This window comes from Lipophrys pholis (genome assembly GCF_963383615.2).
Source record: "Lipophrys pholis genome assembly, chromosome: 9".
In the NCBI taxonomy this organism is placed as follows: Eukaryota; Metazoa; Chordata; class Actinopteri; order Blenniiformes; family Blenniidae; genus Lipophrys; species Lipophrys pholis.
Genome location: NC_137639.1, coordinates 1448100 through 1471369, shown reverse-complemented (window position 1 = coordinate 1471369; position 23270 = coordinate 1448100). Strand labels below are relative to the sequence as shown.

The window sequence follows — 23270 nt, the reverse complement described above, 5'->3', positions numbered from 1 at the left end:
AAAATTCCTTTTGTTCTAAAATCTCTGCATCACAAAGAAGCTACATTGCATACTGTAAAAGATCCAGTGTTTCAGCTATTACTAGGAAACTGTATATATTATTTCTTTTTTTCACATAAATAAATCTGCTGATCTGAGTCCTGGTAGTGTCGGGAGAGACGTCGTTCCTTTCTCAGAACAGGAACTCTACTTTCCAGTTGGTGGCAGCCTGAGACCGCGGTCGGACTCGGCAGGTTCACTCTGTCGTCGTTCTTCCAGTCGTCTCCATGAAGGTTGAGCCAGGGCAGGTCAAAGCATCACTGAGCAAGAGTTCACAAGAACAGAAGCCTTGAAAACTGTAATCCAACAATACTCTGGTCCAACATGATTCTCTGGACCAAGAAAGGCCCCGACCTCTGTGTGAAAATGTTTGTACTAAGTCCTGCACATCAGAACGTCTGCGAAAGGGCCCAACAGGCTCTTGTTGAAGATGCACCTGACCCACACCAGGTAGGTGGTAAAGGGTTTGATATTCTCTGAAAAGGTGTAGTTCTGCTGGGGAAGGATGTAAGGCATGTAGGTGTTCTCTCCCTGCTCCTGGATCCACACCTCGTACTTGACCTCTCTGATTTTCAGGTACTTCAGATTCCACGGGATCTGCCAGGAAACGGTGAGCTTGGCCTCGTTGCTGGTCTGTACCGAGGTCTGACACTGGGGCTCTCGGACACGGCCGGGGTGGACGATGCTGGCTGCCTTGGACTTCTTCAGGTTCGGTTTGGACTTCATGCCCTCCCGCATGACGTCCAGGAAGGAACCGATGTCTACCCTGGTGTCCTGGTAGATCCTGAAGAGCCACTCCGGGTTTCGGCAGCACAGGTGTCTGGGCACGTCCTTGCTTGCGAGGATACGCTCCTGCTCCTCTTTTTCTAAATGTGCAATGCCTCCTTGTTCCCAGGGTCTGTCTGGATGGGTGACGGTGTTCTCCTCCATCATGTTCCTCCAGGAAACATAGTGGATGTCCATACCTGGCAGGGAGGCCAGGGTTTTATACGGGGTGTACTGCTCTGGGTTGACTGCAAAAGGGAAGAGCTCCACCACAGCAGCTCCTCTGGGGAGGAAGAGCGAGGTGATGAGCTGAGCTCCATGCATGCTGACCAGCATGGAAGCACCGCTGATCACCTGGACGATGCTGGAGAAAGACTGTTCTTCTAACGACACAGTGACCACTTTCATCTGAAACTCCTGGACCAATGTCATTATCAATTCAGCTTCATTTAAAATCAGCCTTGTTGTCGAGCGACTAAACACAACAATGTATTCATCTCTCTTCGTATTCTCTTCTTCAACACTTCCTCCATCCTTATCTGCCTCTTCTGGCCTTGTAATGTTCATTTTCTCCATCAGAGCCCTGGCAAACTGCCTGATCTCGTTCCCAGAGACCAGGATGTTTGCTTTAGGTCCCTGCGGCTGGACGAACCCATACTGGTACCAGGTGGTCATTTTGGACAAGCCTACATAAGACTTAGTGAAACACATGAGCTTGCCAAAGTTCCTCAGCTGCTCTTTGAGCAGAGGCTGCTTGTTGCTGAGAAGTCGGTAAAGATCGAAGTGTGGGCCTTCGCTCCAGCCCTCCATGAAGACCAGGCGCGCCTCGTCGTCCAGGTCCAGGTACTGCTTCATGGTGTAGTAGGCCGGCAGTAAGTCATCATGGAACACGTGCATGAGGTTATCAGGGTTGAAGCGGTTTAGGATCAGAGTCACATCTGGCACAAACACAGGTTTGGGCATAAACTTTAGAGCGGCAGCAGGAAGTTCTAAAAAGTTGAAGTACTGAGTGTTGTGATCCTCTACTGAGGACAGGTCCAGCAGGGCGGGCTGGAAGCGCCTGGACCCCAGGTTAGGGAGCATGATGGAGGAATTGGAGTGGAAGAACACAAATTCCTCAGCCTCTGAACAGTAGCAGAGGTAGTCGAAGCGACAGATGCGGTCGGTGTGCATCTTGCCTGTGCAGACCATGCGAGTGCCGTGTTCCTGAAGAGCCTGCAGGGCGACATGGTAGTCGATGCGGGCCTGCGAGACCTCTTGGGACTGCTGCGTCATGTGCAGCTCTTCCTCCAGCAGGGCCGCTCGCTCGCTCAGCTTAGAATACTTCCAGAGCAGAGCCGCAACCACGGAGACCAGGAGGCCGTTTAGTAGCGCGCCCACGCTCATCCTGCAGCCTGCCACCGAAGCCCGCATCACTGCCGCCGCCGAGGACCCGCCTCCTGACTCCCACTGGCCTCCGACCGCACAGGGAGGCGACGAGACATCCACTGCAAGGCAACGACTGGAGGTGGGGGCAGGTGGAGAGGAAGGAGAGGGGAGAAGAAAGGAAAGAGCTATTATAGATAAGTTCATTACAAAAGCCACTAAGAAACACAAAGAGAAATACTTGGTGAACGGAGATACAAAGGAACAGTGATATAATGAAGTCATGGCGAGCCGGAGCTGCTGCACAGATCTTTACAGAAGCAATCCAATCTGGTGATTCATCAGAGCAGGGTTCAGCTTTCACCGCTGGGAATAGTGGAGGTTTACCCCGGCAACAAACCTTCCGTCCCCCGTCACCCTACCTGGATATGTCAAGACAGATTCCACTGCGAGCGGACGCAGGCAGAGAACAAGAGCGGCGCTCGCAACTCTTCTCATTTGCATCAGATGAGAACAAGTGAGTCATTGAGAGACTGGAAGTCAAAGCGGTGGCTGAACTCCAGCAGCTGCCTGCAGATACCAGGCAGCTCGCATGCTAAACACCCAGCAGGGGGTCGGCCCGTCCGACTCAGGGCCAAGGTCGTTACTGGAACCAGCTGAACACGGGCACTCAGGCTGAAGATGGACTCAGGCTGAAGATGGACTCAGGCTGAAGATGGACTCAGGCTGAAGATGGACTCAGGCTGAAGATGGACTCAGGCTTTGGAAATTCTATTCAATAAGTTGTAAAGGTCTCTGCAGAGGGAACCAGCACAGAAGATAAACGACTCAAACTGAAGTTTAGGAAGCATCATGAGGACTCAGCTGTTATTTACATTTCTTTTAGAAATCTCAAAAATCATTCCATTAACTTGACTGGAAATCAAACCCAGGCTGAAGGAGAGAATCCCTCCTCACATGAGGGAAAACCATGAAGTCTTCTAGCGATGTAGTGGAACATTACTTGGATGATCATCAACATAGACTCGGACTAAATTCACAAACTTTCAAATCCTAGTGTTCTTAAATTCTGCTTCAAGTAATGTGATGCTCTGGAAAGCAACAGAAACGACAGAAACGACAGAAACGACAGAATCCTACAACATCCGCAGTTTGTGATGAAATGATGGGATGAGTATTCTCCACCCTTAATAGTCATTAAAAGCCTCCTTTTATGGGCTAATCGGCCATTTTACTGTTGCTGTTGATTGATGATGATTATTGTCTCGTGAGAAGACAGTTCTTTAATAGTTGCTGAGCACAAACCTCCTCTGGCTACGGCTTTATGAGCTCTGTTGTTGCTCTGGGCCTTTATTCTGTCCTTGCTGACTCCTCCCACCACCAGGTCTAATTCTGTCCTGACTCCTCCCACCACCCGGTCTAATTCTGTCCTGACTCCTCCCACCACCAGGTCTAATTCTGTCCTGACTCCTCCCACCACCAGGTTTCATTCTGTCCTGACTCCTCCCACCACCAGGTCTAATTCTGTCCTGACTCCTCCCACCACCAGGTTTCATTCTGTCCTGACTCCTCCCACCACCCGGTCTAATTCTGTCCTGACTCCTCCCACCACCAGGTTTCATTCTGTCCTGACTCCTCCCACCACCCGGTCTAATTCTGTCCTGACTCCTCCCACCACCAGGTTTCATTCTGTCCTGACTCCTCCCACCACCCGGTTTCATTCTGTCCTTGCTGACTCCTCCCACCACCAGGTTTCATTCTGTCCTGACTCCTCCCACCACCAGGTTTCATTCTGTCCTGACTCCTCCCACCACCAGGTTTCATTCTGTCCTGACTCCTCCCACCACCAGGTTTCATTCTGTCCTGACTCCTCCCACCACTGCTCTGGAGGAGCTGAGCAGAGTCCAGGGATATTTTTCACATCCAGCCCAGTGGAACACTGAGGGATAGTGACCACAAAGACACCGTGTAGATTTATCACCAGTGCGGTATAGACAGCTGCAATATAGGTATCACTAAAGACTGACTACAGTGCAATAAATATTATAGTATTTCAAGTACTGTGCATTCACGCTTTACTTGTAAACAACCAGATGGAGCCGTGCTTTCTGAGCTGGTGTTGACAACAGACAGTATTTAACGACACAAAGAAAGACTGAAGCAACAAACTGGTGGAAACTGCAGAGGCGTCACCACTGCATCCATCGATTGGCATTTTAACTCAGAAATAAATATCCCAAAGTACAAATACATCTACATCATAAGTGTTTCCTTAGTGGAAATCATATTCCAACTCCCCATCTCTAGTTTCTCTCAAGATCCATTTAGGTCCGTTTCTGTATTTAGTGAACAGTGGTGAGTCGTGGCATTACAGGATTTCAGCTCAACCAGTGTTTGTTCATCCTTATGTTCACTGGTCGCAGTCTGTTGACTATGACATGTATTCACTACGTCTCCAAGTTGAAAGACGCTCCCATTATACTCACACGAGCGCTGCACTTTCAGAAATAGCCAATAGAGCTCCTTCGTTGGGCCATGTGACCTCGGCCCTGCAGGGCCACACTGAGCAGAGTGTCAGCGTTTCACTCTCGGCTCCAGGAATCAATATTTTCATTCATAATGCAGCAGGTGCCTGCAGGTGAAGTAGAAGTGAACGACTCTGTTATCTTCAAATTTGTACATTTTCCAGCCTGACTGCGTTGCTTTCAGGGGAACTTCTAATGGACCTTTACTTCCTGACAGAACCTCTGTACTGTTTCTGTTAAAGAGGAAGTGGGTCCGGTCTGAATCCAGTCAACGCGTTCGACACGTTAACTAAACGGTTAAACGTTTCAAGCCTCCAAGGCGCCGCCATTCACCGGCCCGCCATTATTCAGACCGCAGAGAGACGCCAAGGTTTCCCCTGGAAAAAAGCAACGTCTGAATTTTTGTTTCAGAAAAGTTTCGCACATAAAGCAACGTTTTAAAAACAATGTCTGTTTCCACGCAAACAGCAGTAATGCAGAAAACAATGTAGTTTTCATGTTGGTCCACTAGGTGGTGCTGTTGTTAGTTTTAGTACTGAAAGCACACACACACACACACACACACACACACACACACACACACACACACACACACACACACACACACACACACACACACACACACACACACACACACACACACACACACACACACACACACACACACACACACACACACACACACACACACCAGCATGAACAACAGGAGAACACAGACATTCTAGTGGACGGACCATCAAGTTAAACTACCAAGTTGGATTGTTGTTATAGTGACTGTCAAAATAAAACCACCAAGTTGGATTGTTATTACAGTGACTGTCAAAATAAAACTACCAAGTTGGATTGTTATTACAGTGACTGTCAAAATAAAACTACCAAGTTGGATTGTTGTTACGGTGACTGTCAAAATAAAACTACCAAGTTGGATTGTTGTTACAGTGACTGTCAAAATAAAACTACCAAGTTGGATTGTTATTACGGTGACTGTCAAAATAAAACCATCAGGTTGGATCGTTATTACGCTGACTGTCAAAATAAAACTGCCAAGTTGGATTGTTATTATGGTGACTGTCAAAATAAAAGTACCAAGTTCCAGGAGCACATGGATAATATGTTAAAACCACTTTGTTATAAACAGTGTTTGTTAAACCAGTTTTCTGTGAGTAGAAAATTCATATTTCTCTCCTCCAAATAGTTTTTGAAAGTAACGGTCAAGAGGAGTATTTGGTGAGAATTTGTATTGCCAATGACACTCACTGTGAGGCAGTGAGCTGATGAGCACAGCAGCCCAGTGAATGAAATGTGTGCCTTTGTGTACACTGACCATATTACAGACGGTATCATGGAGACGACAGACAGACTGACACAGGGAGTCCTAAAAAGCACCGCTCACTGTGTGTCTACATTTGGTGTCCATATTATTGTTTAAAGCAGGGATTTTTAAACTGTAAGAGGATAACCTCACCTAACAAGGCTTCATCCACATATTCTGTCACATCTAGAAGTCATGTATGGTTGAGAGGAGGCTTTCCAAATGCTTTTTACATTATAGGTGACAACATTTGAGCTGCAGCCAATAAAAGGAAAACTACCTCAAAACGTTTAATGTAGACTGCTACTGTTGTTTTGCTAACAGTTTGGCACTAAGGAAATATTCCTGCTTTGGCAGTCATTCTCATGACCCCCAGATTTCTCCTGCTGCTTTACCCCCCCTGCACTTCTGTGGTACGCCAGGTACCCCGACACTTTGAGAACCACTGATTGAGAAAACAATGAGTTTTCACTCGGACTGTTTCCGTGTAACCATGGCCCTGATATTCAGTATGAACTCGACACTGCTACACTGCTAAAGCTACACTGCTAAAGCTACACTGCTAAAGCTACACTTCTGGAGCTACACTGCTACACTGCTAAAGCTACACTGCTACACTGCTAAAGCTACACTGCTGGAGCTACACTGCTACACTGTTCAAGCTACACTGCTAAAGCTACACTGCCTTAGCTACACTGCTGCACCGCTAAAGCTACACTGCTAAAGCTACACTGCCTTAGCTACACTGCTGCACCGCTAAAGCTACACTGCTAAAGCTACACTGCCTTAGCTACACTGCTGCACCGCTAAAGCTACACTGCTAAAGCTACACTACTGGAGCTACCCTGCTGCACCTCTAAAGCTACACTGCCTTAGCTACACTGCTGCACCGCTAAAGCTACACTGCTAAAGCTACACTGCCGTAGATACCCTGCTGCACCTCTAAAGCTACACTGCTAAAGCTACACTGCCGTAGATACCCTGCTGCACCTCTAAAGCTACACTGCTAAAGCTACACTAGTGGAGAAGACTGGTCAGACAGACTGGACACACTCAGTGTGCTAATACGGACTCTCTACATGCACACTCTACATGTGCAAGCGTGTGAAGGAAATTGAGTGTGTTCATGCAAGCAGCTGCACTAAAGTGAAAAGAGAAAGCAGCCTTCTCCTCACTCCCGCCATAAAAACCCACGAGGCTGTAAGCAGATGACCCCCCCCCATGACTACATTTCAGAGAGAAGCCTGGCAGAAGAGAGACGGAGCGGCGGACACACCGCTGTCATATCGCCTTGATGCTGACACAGCAGCCAAAATAAAGTGAAATGAGGCGTGAAGAAGAGGCTGCCAGTGAGGCTGATGTTCGGCAGGCAGCCTGCAGGCGCCTTCACCCCATAAGGGTCCGGGTGGAATCCCCTCACTCTCCCAACCGGATGCACACGATGCCTGCTGCAGCAGAAACCGCAACGCTTGTGAATGTCAGAGCTACCGCAGCATTCACACCCCTGGTTCTGCTGTCCGTGTGTGATGGGGCGAGATGCAGTCATTTAAAGTGACCTTGAAGCCGAGTGGCTGGTGTACCTTCTCATCAGCAGCAGGATGAAGTGAGCCGGCACGCTGCCCTACAATGAGAATGCTCAAATTAGAGAAAGGTCACCACGCTTCCAAATATAATCAAATGTGAGCCGAGACGTGTCTCCTGGGCAATGCCAATATGAGGGAACCATCTCATATTTATGTTTTGTGTGTGTGGGCACACATGGTTGAGTAACCCTCCACTCCTGTGTCCCGGGGCCACAGATAGAAATGATGCATAGAAGCCCTGTTTGCACAGTTCCTACCAGATAATTCAAGGATAACATGAGGAGAGGATGGACACTCCAGCGAGGCTTCACACGGAGAAAAGCCGTCACAAGCCATTAGCGCAGCTCAGCCTTGATCCAAATCTCATTTGAGGTGTTTTCCTGTTTCTTGTGCTGAGCAGACGTCTGACTGGACACTCGTGGCTGCTCTACTGCTAAATTACCCTTATCTTATATTAACTGTGAGACGGCAAACTCTGAACCGCTCCAGAGAGCAGAGTCTAGTGGCTTCCCTCATGGGATCCCCCAGGGGGCGCCAGGGATCATTTAACAAGGCAGAGGCTTTGTCTGCTCTGTCAGAATTAGATGTCAAAGAAAAGCTCAGTGAGCCACTTTATTTCCTGTGCTGGGGGGAAAGGATTGTCTTCACTGGAAAGTGTTAGTGAATCAGACATCGGTCCACTGGAGATGCACGCTAACTTACATGTCGCTGCATTTTATGATCTGCTATTGATCCAGCGCTGAGGACGAGTGACAAAAACATGCACTGGGGGTACCTGAGCAAGACCCCCGGCCCCCCCCCCCCGAGCTCCCTGCTTTCAACCCGGTCCGAGGTCTGCTCTGTACGGTGGCCACCGAGGGGCAAATCTACTCATTTCACTACCTGTTAGTGACTGTGGTTATTGCCATTGTATGTGACAAATAAATAAATAAATAAATAATGTTTGTAAAACTATAAAATAGGGCTTCTTTTAAATTCAATTAAACATGAATATGTTCTGTTGAAGCACATTTAAGTAGCATCGCACTTAAAACCTCTCAGTGTTTCCTCTACATTCATTTAGCAGCGGCAGGCAACCATTGCTAAATCCTCGCCGCCGCTCCTTTAAATAAAAAAGAAAAAATGAATAGTTGCAGATACACCACCGCCGCAAGTCTTCACAGCAGAGTCCCGCACGGGGTCGGGTACTCGTGAGAACGTGGGCTGATGGGAGGGACAAACGGGCTGGATGGGAGAGACTGAACTCAGACGGTATCTATGCTGCTAAAGTCCGTTTCAGTGTGAAGTGAAATCGAAACTCAACGTGAGAACAGCGCACATATTGTGGTGAGATGCTGGTGAGCTGCAGTGCTGCCACACTCGCCTGCTCGCTGGATGCAAACTGTGGACTGGATTTCCTGACTGGAGGCGGGTCTCAATGAGCCCAGCAGCCGGCAGCCAATCAATGGTGGCGTCGTCTCAGCCGCCCGTAAAGCACAGGAACGGCTCATGAATGGGAAATTTCTGAATGACGTTGGTATCAGAACCCGACGCCGACACTGGATCAGACTGGCCCAATCTAACACGTTATGTTTGTTTCATGTCGGGCCTCATTTCTACTCCATACTCAAGGGCAATGCGTTGCCGTGAACCATCTCCACCAAGCCTCCACCTACATAAACACCTAAATGTGTGTCGAAGCAGCACAGAACACAAGAGGACGTACGTAGACCCCGAGGGCTGTGATTGGTCTGTTCTACTACGTCATGGACCCCGAGGGCTGTGATTGGTCTGTTCTACTACGTCATGGACCCCGAGGGCTGTGATTGGTCTGTTCTACTACGTCATGGACCCCGAGGGCTGTGATTGGTCTGTTCTACTACGTCATGGACCCCGAGGGCTGTGATTGGTCTGTTCTACTACGTCATGGACCCCGAGGGCTGTGATTGGTCCGTTCTACTACGTCATGGACCCCGAGGGCTGTGATTGGTCCGTTCTACTACGTCATGGACCCCGAGGGCTGTGATTGGTCCGTTCTACTACGTCATGGACCCCGAGGGCTGTGATTGGTCCGTTCTACTACGTCATGGACCCCGAGGGCTGTGATTGGTCCGTTCTACTACGTCATGGACCCCGAGGGCTATGATTGGTCCGTTCTACTACGTCATGGACCCCGAGGGCTGTCATTGGTCCGTTCTACTACGTCATGTTAAGAACTCCACATGATCCAAAGACAGTGGAGTAAATGTGCACTTTATTGGAGAGGTTAAATTGAAAAGTAAAGCGCACACACCGTCCGGGGGCGGGGCCAAATATTCTGCACGCCTCTGATGATATGAACAACGCCTGCAGGTAGCTAGCATGTCGCGCGCCGCTGGGTTTGAGCTAAAGCTACGTCAAATCCTGTCAGTGCAGAAAGAAAATGATCAATTACAGTTTAAACTACGTTTTAAGTGAAAACAGAAAAATGTTCACTGAAAATGCAACCTTTTGAAAACACTCCACGGTAATTGGGGAAAACAACTTTCTAGAAATGCTGCCAATCCAATGCCAATGTGTGTGTGTGTGTGTGTGTGTGTGTGTGTGTGTGTGTGTGTGTGTGTGTGTGTGTGTGTGTGTGTGTGTGTGTGTGTGTGTGTGTGTGTGTGTGTGTGTGTGTGTGTGTGGACAGCGCCAACTCATGGCCTGGCAGGTTAACTACAGAATTTTCAGCACTTCTGTTTTAGATATTTACAAAACGCCGTCATGTAAATGTGAAACTTTACTGAAATGAACAAAAAAACTCAGAGTTTTCATTTGAAATAATCCCAGAATAATAACAGATAAAGAAAAATAAGACAGCATTTCATAGATCATATATATGAATCTTGTGCATTTGTTGTTAAGGAAACATTTCTCAAAGGTGAAACGTGCTCCAAAGCTTCTGTACCTTGTGTGCTCACTAGTGAACAGACGAGCTCAGAGACAAGGCCACTGGCACCACCATGTTATAATGTGCATGTCCAATTCAACATTTTCCTATTCAGCAGATACAGAGCAACACTATCAAGCTGTGTGTTTCCCTTCTAACGGCATCTAGATTTATTCACTGTGTGCTCACCAACATAAGCTTTCAATGAATACTGAATGTTTGCATTACTATTCACCATTATTCAATGTGAAAATGTACTAAAAGTGAAAATATGGATTAAAGTCCTGATTAAAATGCTCACACTGCTGAATGTGATGAGGATGAAATTATGCGCTGGTTATTACATTACTAGTCTTCACAATGTAATAAATATTAAACATGTATTTCATCAAGCGGCATAGAAAAACCAGACATACATGCAGATACATCTTCTGTCAGAAACACATAACGCAGCAAAAATGTTGCTTGTATGTATGCATTAAGGTGTTTTTACTTTCTTCTAGTAGTGGTTTCAAACACATTTCCGTCCCGGGGCCACATGAAGCCTAGTTTCATGTTGAGTGGACCAGACCAGTAAAACACTGACTTATACCCAATGAATGTCAATATTTTCACTAAACTAAACAATTACTACCTAAAACTGCTCCCATTGGAACGTAAAACCAATTCTAATGAAACCTTCTGGTGTGAAATACAGAGAAACGTCCCATAGTGTCAGTATGCATGTTGTTTTTCCATTGTAATGAATGATTTGCTTGGTTTGTCCGGACTGACGCCTCTTGCGGACGGTTTTGGCCCACGAGCCTCGTGTTTGACCCCACTGCTCCAGACCCGGGAGCTGTAACTTGGATAGCTCAGCTCTATATGGCTGATTCTGGTTGGAATTGCTTCAACGTGAACTTTCAGTTCGAGACACCAAACATGGCAAATGGATTTGAAGAAGTAATTAAAGGTAGTCGGTGGTGAAGGCGGTGAAGCTGACCTCTCGCTGGGTGGAGGCTGGGTTGCAGGCTGGCGCCGTGTAATTGCATCATCAGTAATACTTAAGAGCAGTGCTTCAAAAGGAGGCCTCCTCCTAGTCTGTCCTTGAGTGGACGGATTCTGAATCCACAAGGTGTTTATGTTTGTGAAATCGTGTCAAAGTGAAGGAAAGAGTTCCATGCTCCTGCTGGAATGTGAATATCAGAATAAGAACAAACATGGATGATAGACTTTTCAACCAACCAACCAACCACACGCATCATCTGACCCCGTTATCTTCAGCCAATATGAACATTAAGACTTTATGTGTTCCCTTTTAAGATCTGCATGCAGATTAATCAAGCTGCCATCAAAGACACGACGTTCTGTCCAGAGGAAGGATCTGCTCTACATGAAGGGAGGTAAACTACAAACCATTTGTGTGACGGCTCAACAGCTTCCTGAGTTGTTGTTCAGGACAGGATCTCCAGAGGAAGTAATACTTGTTATTCCTGAGTCACACTATTCCTGAGTGGAGATTTTGCTATTAAAGCCACGACTCCACAGAACTCCTTGTTCCTCAAGGTTACAGGCCGGATCACCTTCTGGTGACGTTTAATACTGGTCTGATCAGACAGTTCCTGTTGGTACCAGAGATAGAGATGAATACACTGAGGGGGTTCAGCCAGGGGAGCAGAGTGGTACAGAACACATCGGGGTCCAGGGTTTGTCTATACTGAGGTGGTCAAAGTTCAACATGTCAAACTGCAAGTTACTTTATGATTGAAAAAGGAAGCCACGTACTTGTTTTCTCAACAACCAGGTAGTGAAAACAGAAACCTTTGTTGTGTTTGGTGTGACCGTTTACATGACAACGGTGCTTTGAGCGAATGACAACACAACTTTGTGAAAACGCTCCGGGATCGTCTCCGCGTAAACAGAAGAGAACGCAAGTTTTTGAAAACGCTCTATGTCAGTGCTGACAGCGGAAACTTTGATACAGGTCATGACCACCACGGCCGCAGGAACTAGTTCCTCTGCACATGCTCAGTAGAACCAATCAGAACAAAGTTTCCTCTGTGGCATCATGACTCCCTGTTCATGTTCTCCTGGACCTGGTACTTTTATTTTGACAGTCACCATAATAACAATCTAACTTGGTACTTTTATTTTGACAGTCATAATAATCCAACTTGGTGGTTTTATTTTGACAGTCACCGTAACAACAATCCAACTTGGTAGTTTTATTTTGACAGTCACCGTAATAACAATCCAACTTGGTAGTTTTATTTTGACAGTCACCATAATAACAATCGAACTTGGCAGTTTTATTTTGACAGTCACCATAATAATATTCCAACTTGGTGGTCCGTCCACTAGAATGTTCTCCTGTTAATGTTTGGAGCTCATTGTTCTCTGCTGTGTGTGTGTGTGTGTGTGTGTGTGTGTGTGTGTGTGTGTGTGTGTGTGTGTGTGTGTGTGTGTGTGTGTGTGTGTGTGTGTGTGTGTGTGTGTGTGTGTGTGTGTGTGTGTGTGTGTTTTCAGTACTAAAACTAACAACAGCACCACCTAGTGGACCAACATAAAAACTACATGGTTTTCAGATGGGGTCTAAATGCATGTTTAGATGAAGCCTTGTCGTGTGAATGAGGCCTGAAGTTCCAACCGTCAGAGTCAACTGAGAAGAATCTCACAGCAAATTGGCCTTTTGCAGCGACTGTCCAGTGAGTGGATACAAGTCTTCTGCCATAAGACAATAATTACAAACAGATGAGAAGATCTGCCACCGGTTCTTGAAGGAACTCCAGCTTGTGCGTTTGAACGTCTGCTGGAAAAGCTCGTTTCACTTTTGCCTTAAAAACCAACCCAACGTGTCGTTAGGCCGAGGGCGGGCCAACGTTTGCATACGGTTGAACAAGTGTGAACATTTCAAGCACAGCTTTGCTTCAAGCTTCAGGACCAGTTCCACTGCTCTGTAAAAGACAAGTCTCCTTGAACGTGTCTCCTTGTCTTAAATGAAGAAACAGGTTCCTGAGACCTCCACACCCCCTGGTTGAACGGTCCGTCTGTCACGGCTCCCTGTGTCTCTGTTTGCTCTGGAGATGATGAGCACCATGATGATGTGGTGGAAATACGGTGCGGAGGCAGCCTGGAGAGTCGGACGCATTTTAATGAGAATCCTGGAAATCCAAAGCCAGAGGTGCCGTGTCACTGGCCCACTCCTCAGCAGCTGATCAGGTGATCGTCAGTCCTTCACGCCCTCATTTCCTCTTCTTCACATTCCTCTGAGCGCCACACCAGCTCTCTTCAAAATGGGGGAAAGGACAGCAACTGTAGCGTATTTTTCTTTTCCCGTCTACCTGGACGGACGTTCTCTGCAGGCGACTGATTGCTGAGCTCCTCTGGCAGCAATGATTGGCCCTGATTGGTTGTCGTCTTTGTTCCTGGGCCAAATGTGGCGTGTCAGGATGGATGAAGCTGCCTGGAGCTCAGAGTGGCACTGGGGAGAATGAATGGCCCAGCAGCCATTATCCGGCTGTACAAAGCCTCACTTTGCATCTCGTTCTCAAACACTTTGGACAGACAAAACAAAAGGTTCCATTACATGAAAAGGCAGAGCACTGCTGTCCAGTCTGAGCGTTGAGCAACAGGACGTCCCTTTCACAATGACCGTGTCAGAAAACGGTCTCTGGTTGGCACGTCACATGTCTCCAGAGTGAAAGTGATTACCCTCCTGATTGAGCGCCTGCCACTTCATAACATTTCCTCACTTCTCTATTTCAGTGTCCAGCAGGGAGCCACTGTCCTCTGCAGTCCAGCAGATTCAAGACAACCACGACACTCCACACATGTCTTCTACCTCAGGCCGCAGACTGGACAGTGTACAATGTGAGTGATTCTGAGTGTCGCGGTGACAGACACACAAGGAACAAAGTGGAAAGGACGTCCTCTAAAACCTCTACAGCAGAGCCCTCCAGTCTAACGTCCTCTAAAACCTCTACAGCAGAGCCCTCCAGTCTAGTGTCCTCTAAAACCTCTACAGCAGAGCCCTCCAGTCTAGTGTCCTCTAAAACCTCTACAGCAGAGCCCTCCAGTCTAACGTCCTCTAAAACCTCTACAGCAGAGCCCTCCAGTCTAATGTCCTCTAAAACCTCTACAGCAGAGCGGTCCAGTCTAATGTCCTCTAAAACCTCTACAGCAGAGCCCTCCAGTCTAGTGTCCTCTAAAACCTCTACAGCAGAGCCCTCCAGTCTAACGTCCTCTAAAACCTCTACAGCAGAGCCCTCCAGTCTAATGTCCTCTAAAACCTCTACAGCAGAGCCCTCCAGTCTAACGTCCTCTAAAACCTCTACAGCAGAGCCCTCCAGTCTAACGTCCTCTAAAACCTCTACAGCAGAGCCCTCCAGTCTAACGTCCTCTAAAACCTCTACAGCAGAGCCCTCCAGTCTAATGTCCTCTAAAACCTCTACAGCAGAGCCCTCAAGTCTAATGTCCTCTAAAACCTCTACAGCAGAGCCCTCAAGTCTAATGTCCTCTAAAACCTCTACAGCAGAGCCCTCCAGTCTAATGTCCTCTAAAACCTCTACAGCAGAGCCCTCAAGTCTAATGTCCTCTAAAACCTCTACAGCAGAGCCCTCCAGTCTAATGTCCTCTAAAACCTCTACAGCAGAGCGGTCCAGTCTAAAGTCCTCTAAAACCTCTACAGCAGAGCCCTCCAGTCTAATGTCCTCTAAAACCTCTACAGCAGAGCCCTCCAGTCTAATGTCCTCTAAAACCTCTACAGCAGAGCGGTCCAGTCTAAAGTCCTCTAAAACCTCTACAGCAGAGCCCTCCAGTCTAATGTCCTCTAAAACCTCTATAGCAGAGCGGTCCAGTCTAATGTCCTCTAAAACCTCTACAGCAGAGCGGTCCAGTCTAAAGTCCTCTAAAACCTCTACAGCACTCCATAACGCAACGTAACGTTCCATAACATAACGTAACGTTCCATAACATAACGTAATGTAACGTTCCATAACATAACGTAACGTTCTCCACCTTTCCTCAAGTAGTTTATGTTTCACTTCAGGAGTTCTGAGCTTCTGGATCTTTATTTTATTTAAATTGTGATTGTTCAGACGGGAGATGGAGGATCTCCTCACATAAGCGTCCAGTAGCTCTGGAGCATGAGCAGTCGGTGCCTACAGGTGGCGCTGTCGACCTCAGAGGGGCGGAGCCTAGCTCACAGGGTGGATGAAGATTTTGACATCACACTCTGCACACATGAAAGTTTGACTTTCTCTTTCCAGCAGAGAACATGAGGCCCGGGGACCCAAACCCACCAAGAGGCTCTTATCTGGTCCCGCCAAGCAAGGAGCTTATAGAGGATTTATACTAGTTTATTTTACATTTCATTGTATTTTGCACCAGAATGTTTCATTAAAATTGACTTTATATTGAGATTGTAATCATTTTCAGTACTAACTGTTTGATCTTACACAATTATAGACGATTCCATTACATCCACTGTGACCACAAGAAGGAAAAACTTTGAAGTGTAAATTTAAAGGTTATTACAGTAATATTTTACCAGGCAGGTCTACTCAGGATGAAACTAGACTATATGTGGTCCCTGAAGTTAGTTAAATCTGATTTAATAATTATCTTGTATACATCTTCTATACATGTGTAGATACACTTTTGTGCAGGTTATCAGGTCAAAGTCACTGGGGTATGTAAACTTTTGATCAGGGTCATTTGGGTACTTTCTTTTGTCATTTTGATTTAAAAAGAGTAAACACAGTTGTTTGTTTCACCCAAGCATTAACCACGAGTGGAAGAAAGGCTTTTGTGTCATCATTCATATTCCTGGAAGAACGGCCAAGAAATCATACATTCTCCCAGGGTATGTAAACTTATTACATACATAGTACAAGTGTATGTATATATATATTGTATACATCTTGTATTGGTTCAGTTATGTGTATTTAATTAACCAGAACATATTTGGTGTTTGGTTCCTTCAGTATCAACTGGTCCTACAATTTGTCCTCGTTACCCGTCTAAGAGAGGACACCTGCCTTCAGGGGATACTTGCCCTTGGATTTCAGGGTGTCCCTACGTCACAGGTTTTACTGTATATATACTGTAATCCAACATGAGGTTGTTCTGTGGCCAGAGGCTTCTCCAGTGTCTGTACACACCAGCGCCACCGCCTCATCAGATCAGGCATCACCGACTGTGCAGGGCGCCGGGAAGACCGTCTGATTAATAAAATAAGGACTCTACCTGATGGACAACTTGAAAATCTATGTTCAATGACTTTCAGATGATAAAGATTCACGCCGGGACCGTTAAAATGTTCTCTAGCTGACATCCTCACTGCTGAGCTCCATCACAGTCTGCAGGCATTTCATGAACAACAACATCGTTTTCCTGCCAAAGACGTCCGTCTGGACAGAAAGAAAACGTAGTATCTGTGGCTGTCCCCAGCATGGACACATTACAATCATTTCACATTGGACAAGTATGTGACCACCTGACTGTGAGTCTGACAGGTAACAAGTTATCTAAGGCCTCGACACCTGAGTCCGCCAAAATAAAACATTCAGTCAGTCAGAAACCTGAATCTGATGTGGGCAACAGGCTTCATCCTGTTTCACTGCAGAACAATGACTTGAGATTAAAACAGCTCAGACTCAGTAAACCCTGGAACATCTTTGAAGCCCTTAACCTGTTAGTGAGTGAATTACGTCGGTGGCTGTAACATACGTACCTTAAGGTTGTTGTGGAACTGTGTGATGGTACTTGTGTTAAATTCTACATTGAAAAATGCCTCAACAGCCACAACTTCCTGGTTACTCCTCAACACACCATGACCATTATCAAAGTTGAATCAAACACAGTCAATAAGAGCAACAGTGACGTCGTCTCCGTCAGACACCGGGAAGAAGGACAGAAGCAACCCCAGGGACGTGAAAACACTGATGGACCATAAATACCTCACAAGGTATTTCATTTCTCCTTCAGCAGTGATGTCATTACTGTGTGCAGACAGTTAACTAAGATAAACCGACCACACTGGTTTAATTTGTTCAGACTGTTCCTTTACAAAGCTGCACTCCAGAGCATTAAGACAGTAGCTGAGAGAATGAGAGTTTAACCAGACTGTTCAGGGTAAATAAGTCCAGAATGAGAGTTTAACCAGACTGTTCAGGGTAAATAAGTCCAGAATGAGAGTTTAACCAGACTGTTCAGGGTAAATATCCACGGAAAAATAGACACCTAATGTCAGAAAGTTAAATAAATATCAAGAATATTTGTCTCTCTCTTTCTCTCTCTCTCTCTCCGAGTTATGAAAGGTGTTTGCTTCTGATCAATGGTTCCAGACCAGGGTACCAGGACCCCGCTGTGGAGAGCACTAGAAGACCCCAGGGGGTCCGAGGCGCTCAGGTTGGTGGAATTAGATTTGCAGATGTCAAAGAAAATCTCAATACACTTTCTACACTATAGCAGGCTTCTGCTTGTTAAGGTACATTGGCAGGCTACTGGAGGAGTTAGGGCAACACGGGGGTAACAGGGCAATGCCAGTGAGTGACACTTAAGAATTAGAGCAACACTCGTCAGTGACAACAAAGACAACTCTAGTTGGCTGCAGCTGGGGTGAGGGCAGGGCGAGGGGGCAACGTTCAAGACTAGGATAACACAAGAACGTGACAATGAGGGCAACACCGGTGGGCTATTGTTGGGTTGAAGGCAAAGGTGGTAGGTGATGGTGAGCATTAGGGCAACATTAAAAAGTGACGATTACGACAACACCAGACAATGACAGTCAAGGTTCGGGCAATGCCAGTGGGTGACACTGGAGGTTTGGGCAAGTTTAATTGGCAATGGTTAGGTTTCGCGCAACACTAGTGTACACAACTGTCACGATGAGAGCAACACAAGCGTATACAACAGTCACGATGAGAGCAACACAAGCGTATACAACAGTCACGATGAGAGCAACACAAGCGTATACAACAGTCACGTTTAGGGCAGCACTAGCGTACACAACGATCACAATGAGAGCAACACTAGTGTACACAACGGTCACGATGAGAGCAACACTAGTGTACACAACAGTCACGATTAAGGCAGCACTAGCATACACAACGATCACGATGAGAGCAACACTAGCGTACACAACAGTCACAATGAGGGCAACACTAGTGTACACAACAGTCACAATGAGAGCAACACTAGTGTACACAACAGTCACAATGAGAGCAACACTAGTGTACGCAACGGTCACGATGAGAGCAACACTAGTTGGTGATGCTGAATGTTGGGGCAACAGTGTTGGGTGCAGGCTGAGGTTAGGGACACACTAAAACTCCATTGTTGGGCTGCAGGTTCAACAGAATAGGGCAACAGGGTTAAGGCGACCCAGTGTTGATATTCTGGTCACCAGATAGGATGTAGGATGTAATGCTGAGATAAAGGAGACACATCCTGCTCCCAACACATTATAGTCAGCCAGGCTCCAGTGATCGGCCCCACATGTTGAGCCTGAACACAGAAACATCATGAGTCAGTTCCACCATATCTGGACCGTGAATGCTGAAGTCGCAACAAGAATAAATTTGTAAAATATTGTGCAGCCTGAATATAAATGTTGAAGGATGCAGTCTCAGGGAGCTACGACTTCCCAACTGGGAAGTTCCCAAATGAACAGTGGTCAGCTGGATTTTCCCACATCCACAACTGGAAACATGGTAAAAGATTAGAAAATGTAATGAAAGTGATCGTTAATCTGAACAGAAAATACTGAACAGAATTCCCACAATGCATTGAAATGGTACTGGGCCCAGCTGGAGGTACTTTAAGGGGAAAACGAGCAGGTTTTGGGGTCTCCTGCAGGTTTGTGGTGAATTAGCTCAGAATTGTGGAAATACATGTGAGCTGGAGGCGCTGCACTCAGCTGGAACCACAACCAACACTAGAGATACTCACCTCCACCTCCTCCTCCTCCTCCTCCACCTCCTCCTCCTCCACCTCCTCCTCCAGGGAAAGCGGTTCTTTCTCTCTGCGGACGGAGGTTAGCTCATCCAGCCGGCAGCATCAGCGCCTCAGCGGGCTGTTCGCTCGATTCGCAGCCGGGGACATGGAGCGAGCGGCGGGGGGATGAACAGAGGCAGTCCGGAGGAATGAACGGCGGCAGGTCCGGTCAGTGGATCCTCTGAGACGCCCCCGGTGTTGTTCGGGAGCGGAGCAGGGAGACGGGGACGGGGGACCGGGGACCGGGGACGGAGGGAGCAGCGAGACACCGTGACTGCCGCGACACACAGCGTCTCCTCGTCCAGGCCCCGCCCACCACCACTGATCCCGCCGCGAGATCCCGCGAGAACTCAGCAGCCAACAGGCACGGCATAGATATATAGGACTAGAAACCATTTCGAGAGGAGAAACATAGACGTATAGTGGTAGAAATGTAAGGTATAAAAGTAGAAACTAAAATATATTGAATATATAAGAGTAGAAACATCAACTTTTTTTTACTTTTTATTTAATCAATATTAACAGAATATGAAGATGTAACATAAAATCAAACCTGTTTCATTTTATTATTATTATTATTATTATTATTATTATTATTATTATTATTATTATTATTGTTATTATTATTTTTATTATTGTTTTTATTATTATTATTATTGTTGTTATTGTTATTATTATTATTATTATTATTATTATTATTATTATTATTATTATTATTATTATTATTATTATTGATTTTATTTTAATGGTGAGGGAATGGGTGAATGTGATGAACCATGTAAAGCACTTTGGGGGCTGCTCACACCACTGAAAAGCCGATACAAGTTAAGTCCATTTACCATTTATAATCACCCTAATTGAAATCTGATTACCTATACTTCTACATATATCCCTTACTACTTATCAATAAAGTTAAACATAAATCCAAAGTCAGGATCAGGTATAATTTACCTTTATACCATAAACCTTCACTGAGTTCTGAGTCTCTCAAATAGTCCAATAGGACGGAAGTGTACTTACAAAACTAAAACGTGTTCGCAACAAAACACATTAAAATAAAGAATCTAAAAAAATGAAGGAAAAATAGGGAGTCTCAGTGTTAGATATTGGTGATAGATATTGGTGATAGATATTGGTGATAGATATTGGTATTAGATATTGGTGATAGATATTGGTGATAGATATGGTGATAGATATTGGTGATAGATATGGTGATAGATATTGATGTTAGACGTCAGTATCATTCCAGGGGTGTTGTTGTAGAACCGATACTGGGTTCTAGTGGGCCCTGGGGCTGATGCTGACCTTGCCTGCTTGACCGTTTTCTCCACTGCACTCCATGTAGAGGCCTCGTGTCCAGTTTGGTGTTCAGGTGTATGAAATGGTGTCATGTTGCTGGGGATGGTGACTGGCTCATGCCTTCGGTCATCACGGTACACCTTCCTCAGGTGCTCTACCAAGTCCTTTATGGGCACTTTGAGACTCCCACTCTTCTCTTGGGGTCCTTGACCGCTCTTTCCTCTTGTGTTGTTGTCTGAGGTGCTCTGTTCTTCTGAGCTTTGTTAATCGCCATTTTAATTCAGCTTGTAGATCCTGGACTCAGACTGGGTTCAAGGAAGGTTCAAGGAAGGTTCAAGGACCTTTCTGCTGCTTCTGGGTCTGAATGTTTTTTGTGATTTGATTTGTTTTGTTTGTTTGTTTTGTATTTGTTCTATTTTCATATTTCAAGTTTCATGATTTTGGGCCTGATGTTAGGTTGAACGAAAAGATTAAAAAAAATAAAAGACTTGGAATAAATAATATCTAAACTAACTTCTCACATGTTCATCAGTTCTTCTAGATATGATTGATTTCCTACACTTATATTTAACATAACTGTATTTCTGTGTGTGTGTGTGTGTGTGTGTGTGTGTGTGTGTGTGTGTGTGTGTGTGTGTGTGTGTGTGTGTGTGTGTGTGTGTGTGTGTGTGTGTGTGTGTGTCATGTCAGTACGTCAGTACGTCTGTATGTCTGTCCTGTACGTCTGTACTGTACTATAGTACTGACGTACTATAGTACGTCAGTACTATAGTACATCAGTACTATAGTACGTCAGTACTTCTGTACGTCAGTACGTCAGTACGTCAGTACGTCTGTCCTGTACATCTGTACTGTACTATAGTACTATAGTACGTCAGTACGTCTGTACGTCAGTACTTCCGTACGTCTGTCCTGTACGTCAGTACGTCTGTCCTGTACGTCTGTACTGTACTATAGTACTCAGTACGTCAGTTCTTCTGTACGTCTGTACGTCAGTACGTCTGTACTGTACTATAGTACGTCAGTACGTCTGTACTGTACTATAGTACTATAGTACGTCAGTACGTCTGTACTGTACTATAGTACGTCAGTACGTCAGTACGTCTGTACGTCAGTACAGTGGATTTTTATTTATGGGAAATCATGAAATTAACACACAGAAAGACATTCCCCATGCTCCACCACCACACGGAGGGTGGAGCACATTACACCATCACACTGAGGGTGGAGCATATTACACCACCACACGGAGGGTGGAGCACATTACACCACCACACCGTGAATGGAGCACATTACACCACCACACGGAGGGTGGAGCATATTACACCACCACACGGAGGGTGGAGCACATTACACCACCACACCGTGAATGGAGCACATTACACCACCACACGGAGGGTGGAGCATATTACACCACCACACGGAGGGTGGAGCACATTACACCACCACGCTGAGGGTGCAGCATATTACACCACCACACTGAGAATGGAGCAAATTACACACCACACTGAGGGTGGAGTATATTACACCACAACACTGAGAATGGAGCACATTACACACCACACTGAGGGTGGAGCACATTACACCACCACACTGAGGGTAGAGTACATTACACCACTCACATTACACCACCACACTGAGAATGGAGCTCATTACACCACCACACTGAGGGTGGAGCATATTACACCACCACACGGAGGGTGGAGCACATTACACCACCACGCTGAGGGTGCAGCATATTACACCACCACACTGAGAATGGAGCAAATTACACACCACACTGAGGGTGGAGTATATTACACCACAACACTGAGAATGGAGCACATTACACACGACACTGAGGGTGGAGCACATTACACCACCACACTGAGGGTAGAGTACATTACACCACTCACATTACACCACCACACTGAGAATGGAGCTCATTACACCACCACACTGAGGGTGGAGCACATTACACCGCCACACTGAGGGTGGAGCACATTACACCACCACACCGTGAATGGAGCACATTACACCACCACACTGAGGGTGGAGCATATTACACCACCACACTGAGAATGGAGCACATTACACACCACACTGAGGGTGGAGCACATTACACCACTCACATTACACCACCACACTGAGAATGGAGCTCATTACACCACCACACTGAGGGTGGAGCACATTACACTGCCACACAGTGGGTGGAGCACATTACACCACTCACATTACACCACCACACTGAGGATGGAGCTCATTACACCACCACACTGAGGGTGGAGCGTATTACACCACCACACGTAGGGTGGAGCACATTACACCACTCACATTACACCACCACACTGAGGATGGAGCTCATTACACCACCACATTGAGGGTGGAGCATATTACACCACCACACTGAGAATGGAGCACATTACACACCACACTGAGGGTGGAGCTCATTACACCACCACACTGAGGGTGGAGCGTATTACACCACCACACTTAGGGTGGAGCACATTACACCACTCACATTACACCACCACACT

At 46.3% G+C, this 23270-nt stretch overlaps 1 protein-coding gene across 2 annotated transcripts; it reads right to left on the bottom strand.

Annotated features, from left to right (window-relative positions):
- Window positions 1-112: 112 nt before the first annotated feature.
- pomgnt2 (protein O-linked mannose N-acetylglucosaminyltransferase 2 (beta 1,4-)) lies at window positions 113-19775 on the bottom strand. Of its 2 annotated transcripts, none has more exons than XM_080470693.1 (2): window positions 19411-19775; window positions 113-2305 (listed from the first exon to the last, which is right to left on the bottom strand). In XM_080470693.1, the coding sequence occupies exon 2, from the start codon at window positions 2215-2217 to the stop codon at window positions 415-417; it is 1803 nt and encodes a 600-aa protein (XP_080326819.1). In that variant the 5' UTR covers window positions 2218-2305; window positions 19411-19775; the 3' UTR covers window positions 113-414. The 2 variants fall into 2 exon arrangements, 1 of the variants encoding a protein (XP_080326819.1); XR_013935590.1 differs by lacking the exon at window positions 113-2305 and adding an exon at window positions 18256-18966.
- Window positions 19776-23270: the final 3495 nt, after the last annotated feature.

Excerpts from the sequence above, each read along its gene's own strand:
- pomgnt2 (XM_080470693.1), bottom strand. The coding sequence starts at position 2,217 with ATGCGGGCTTCGGTGGCAGGCTGCAGGATGAGCGTGGGCGCGCTACTA.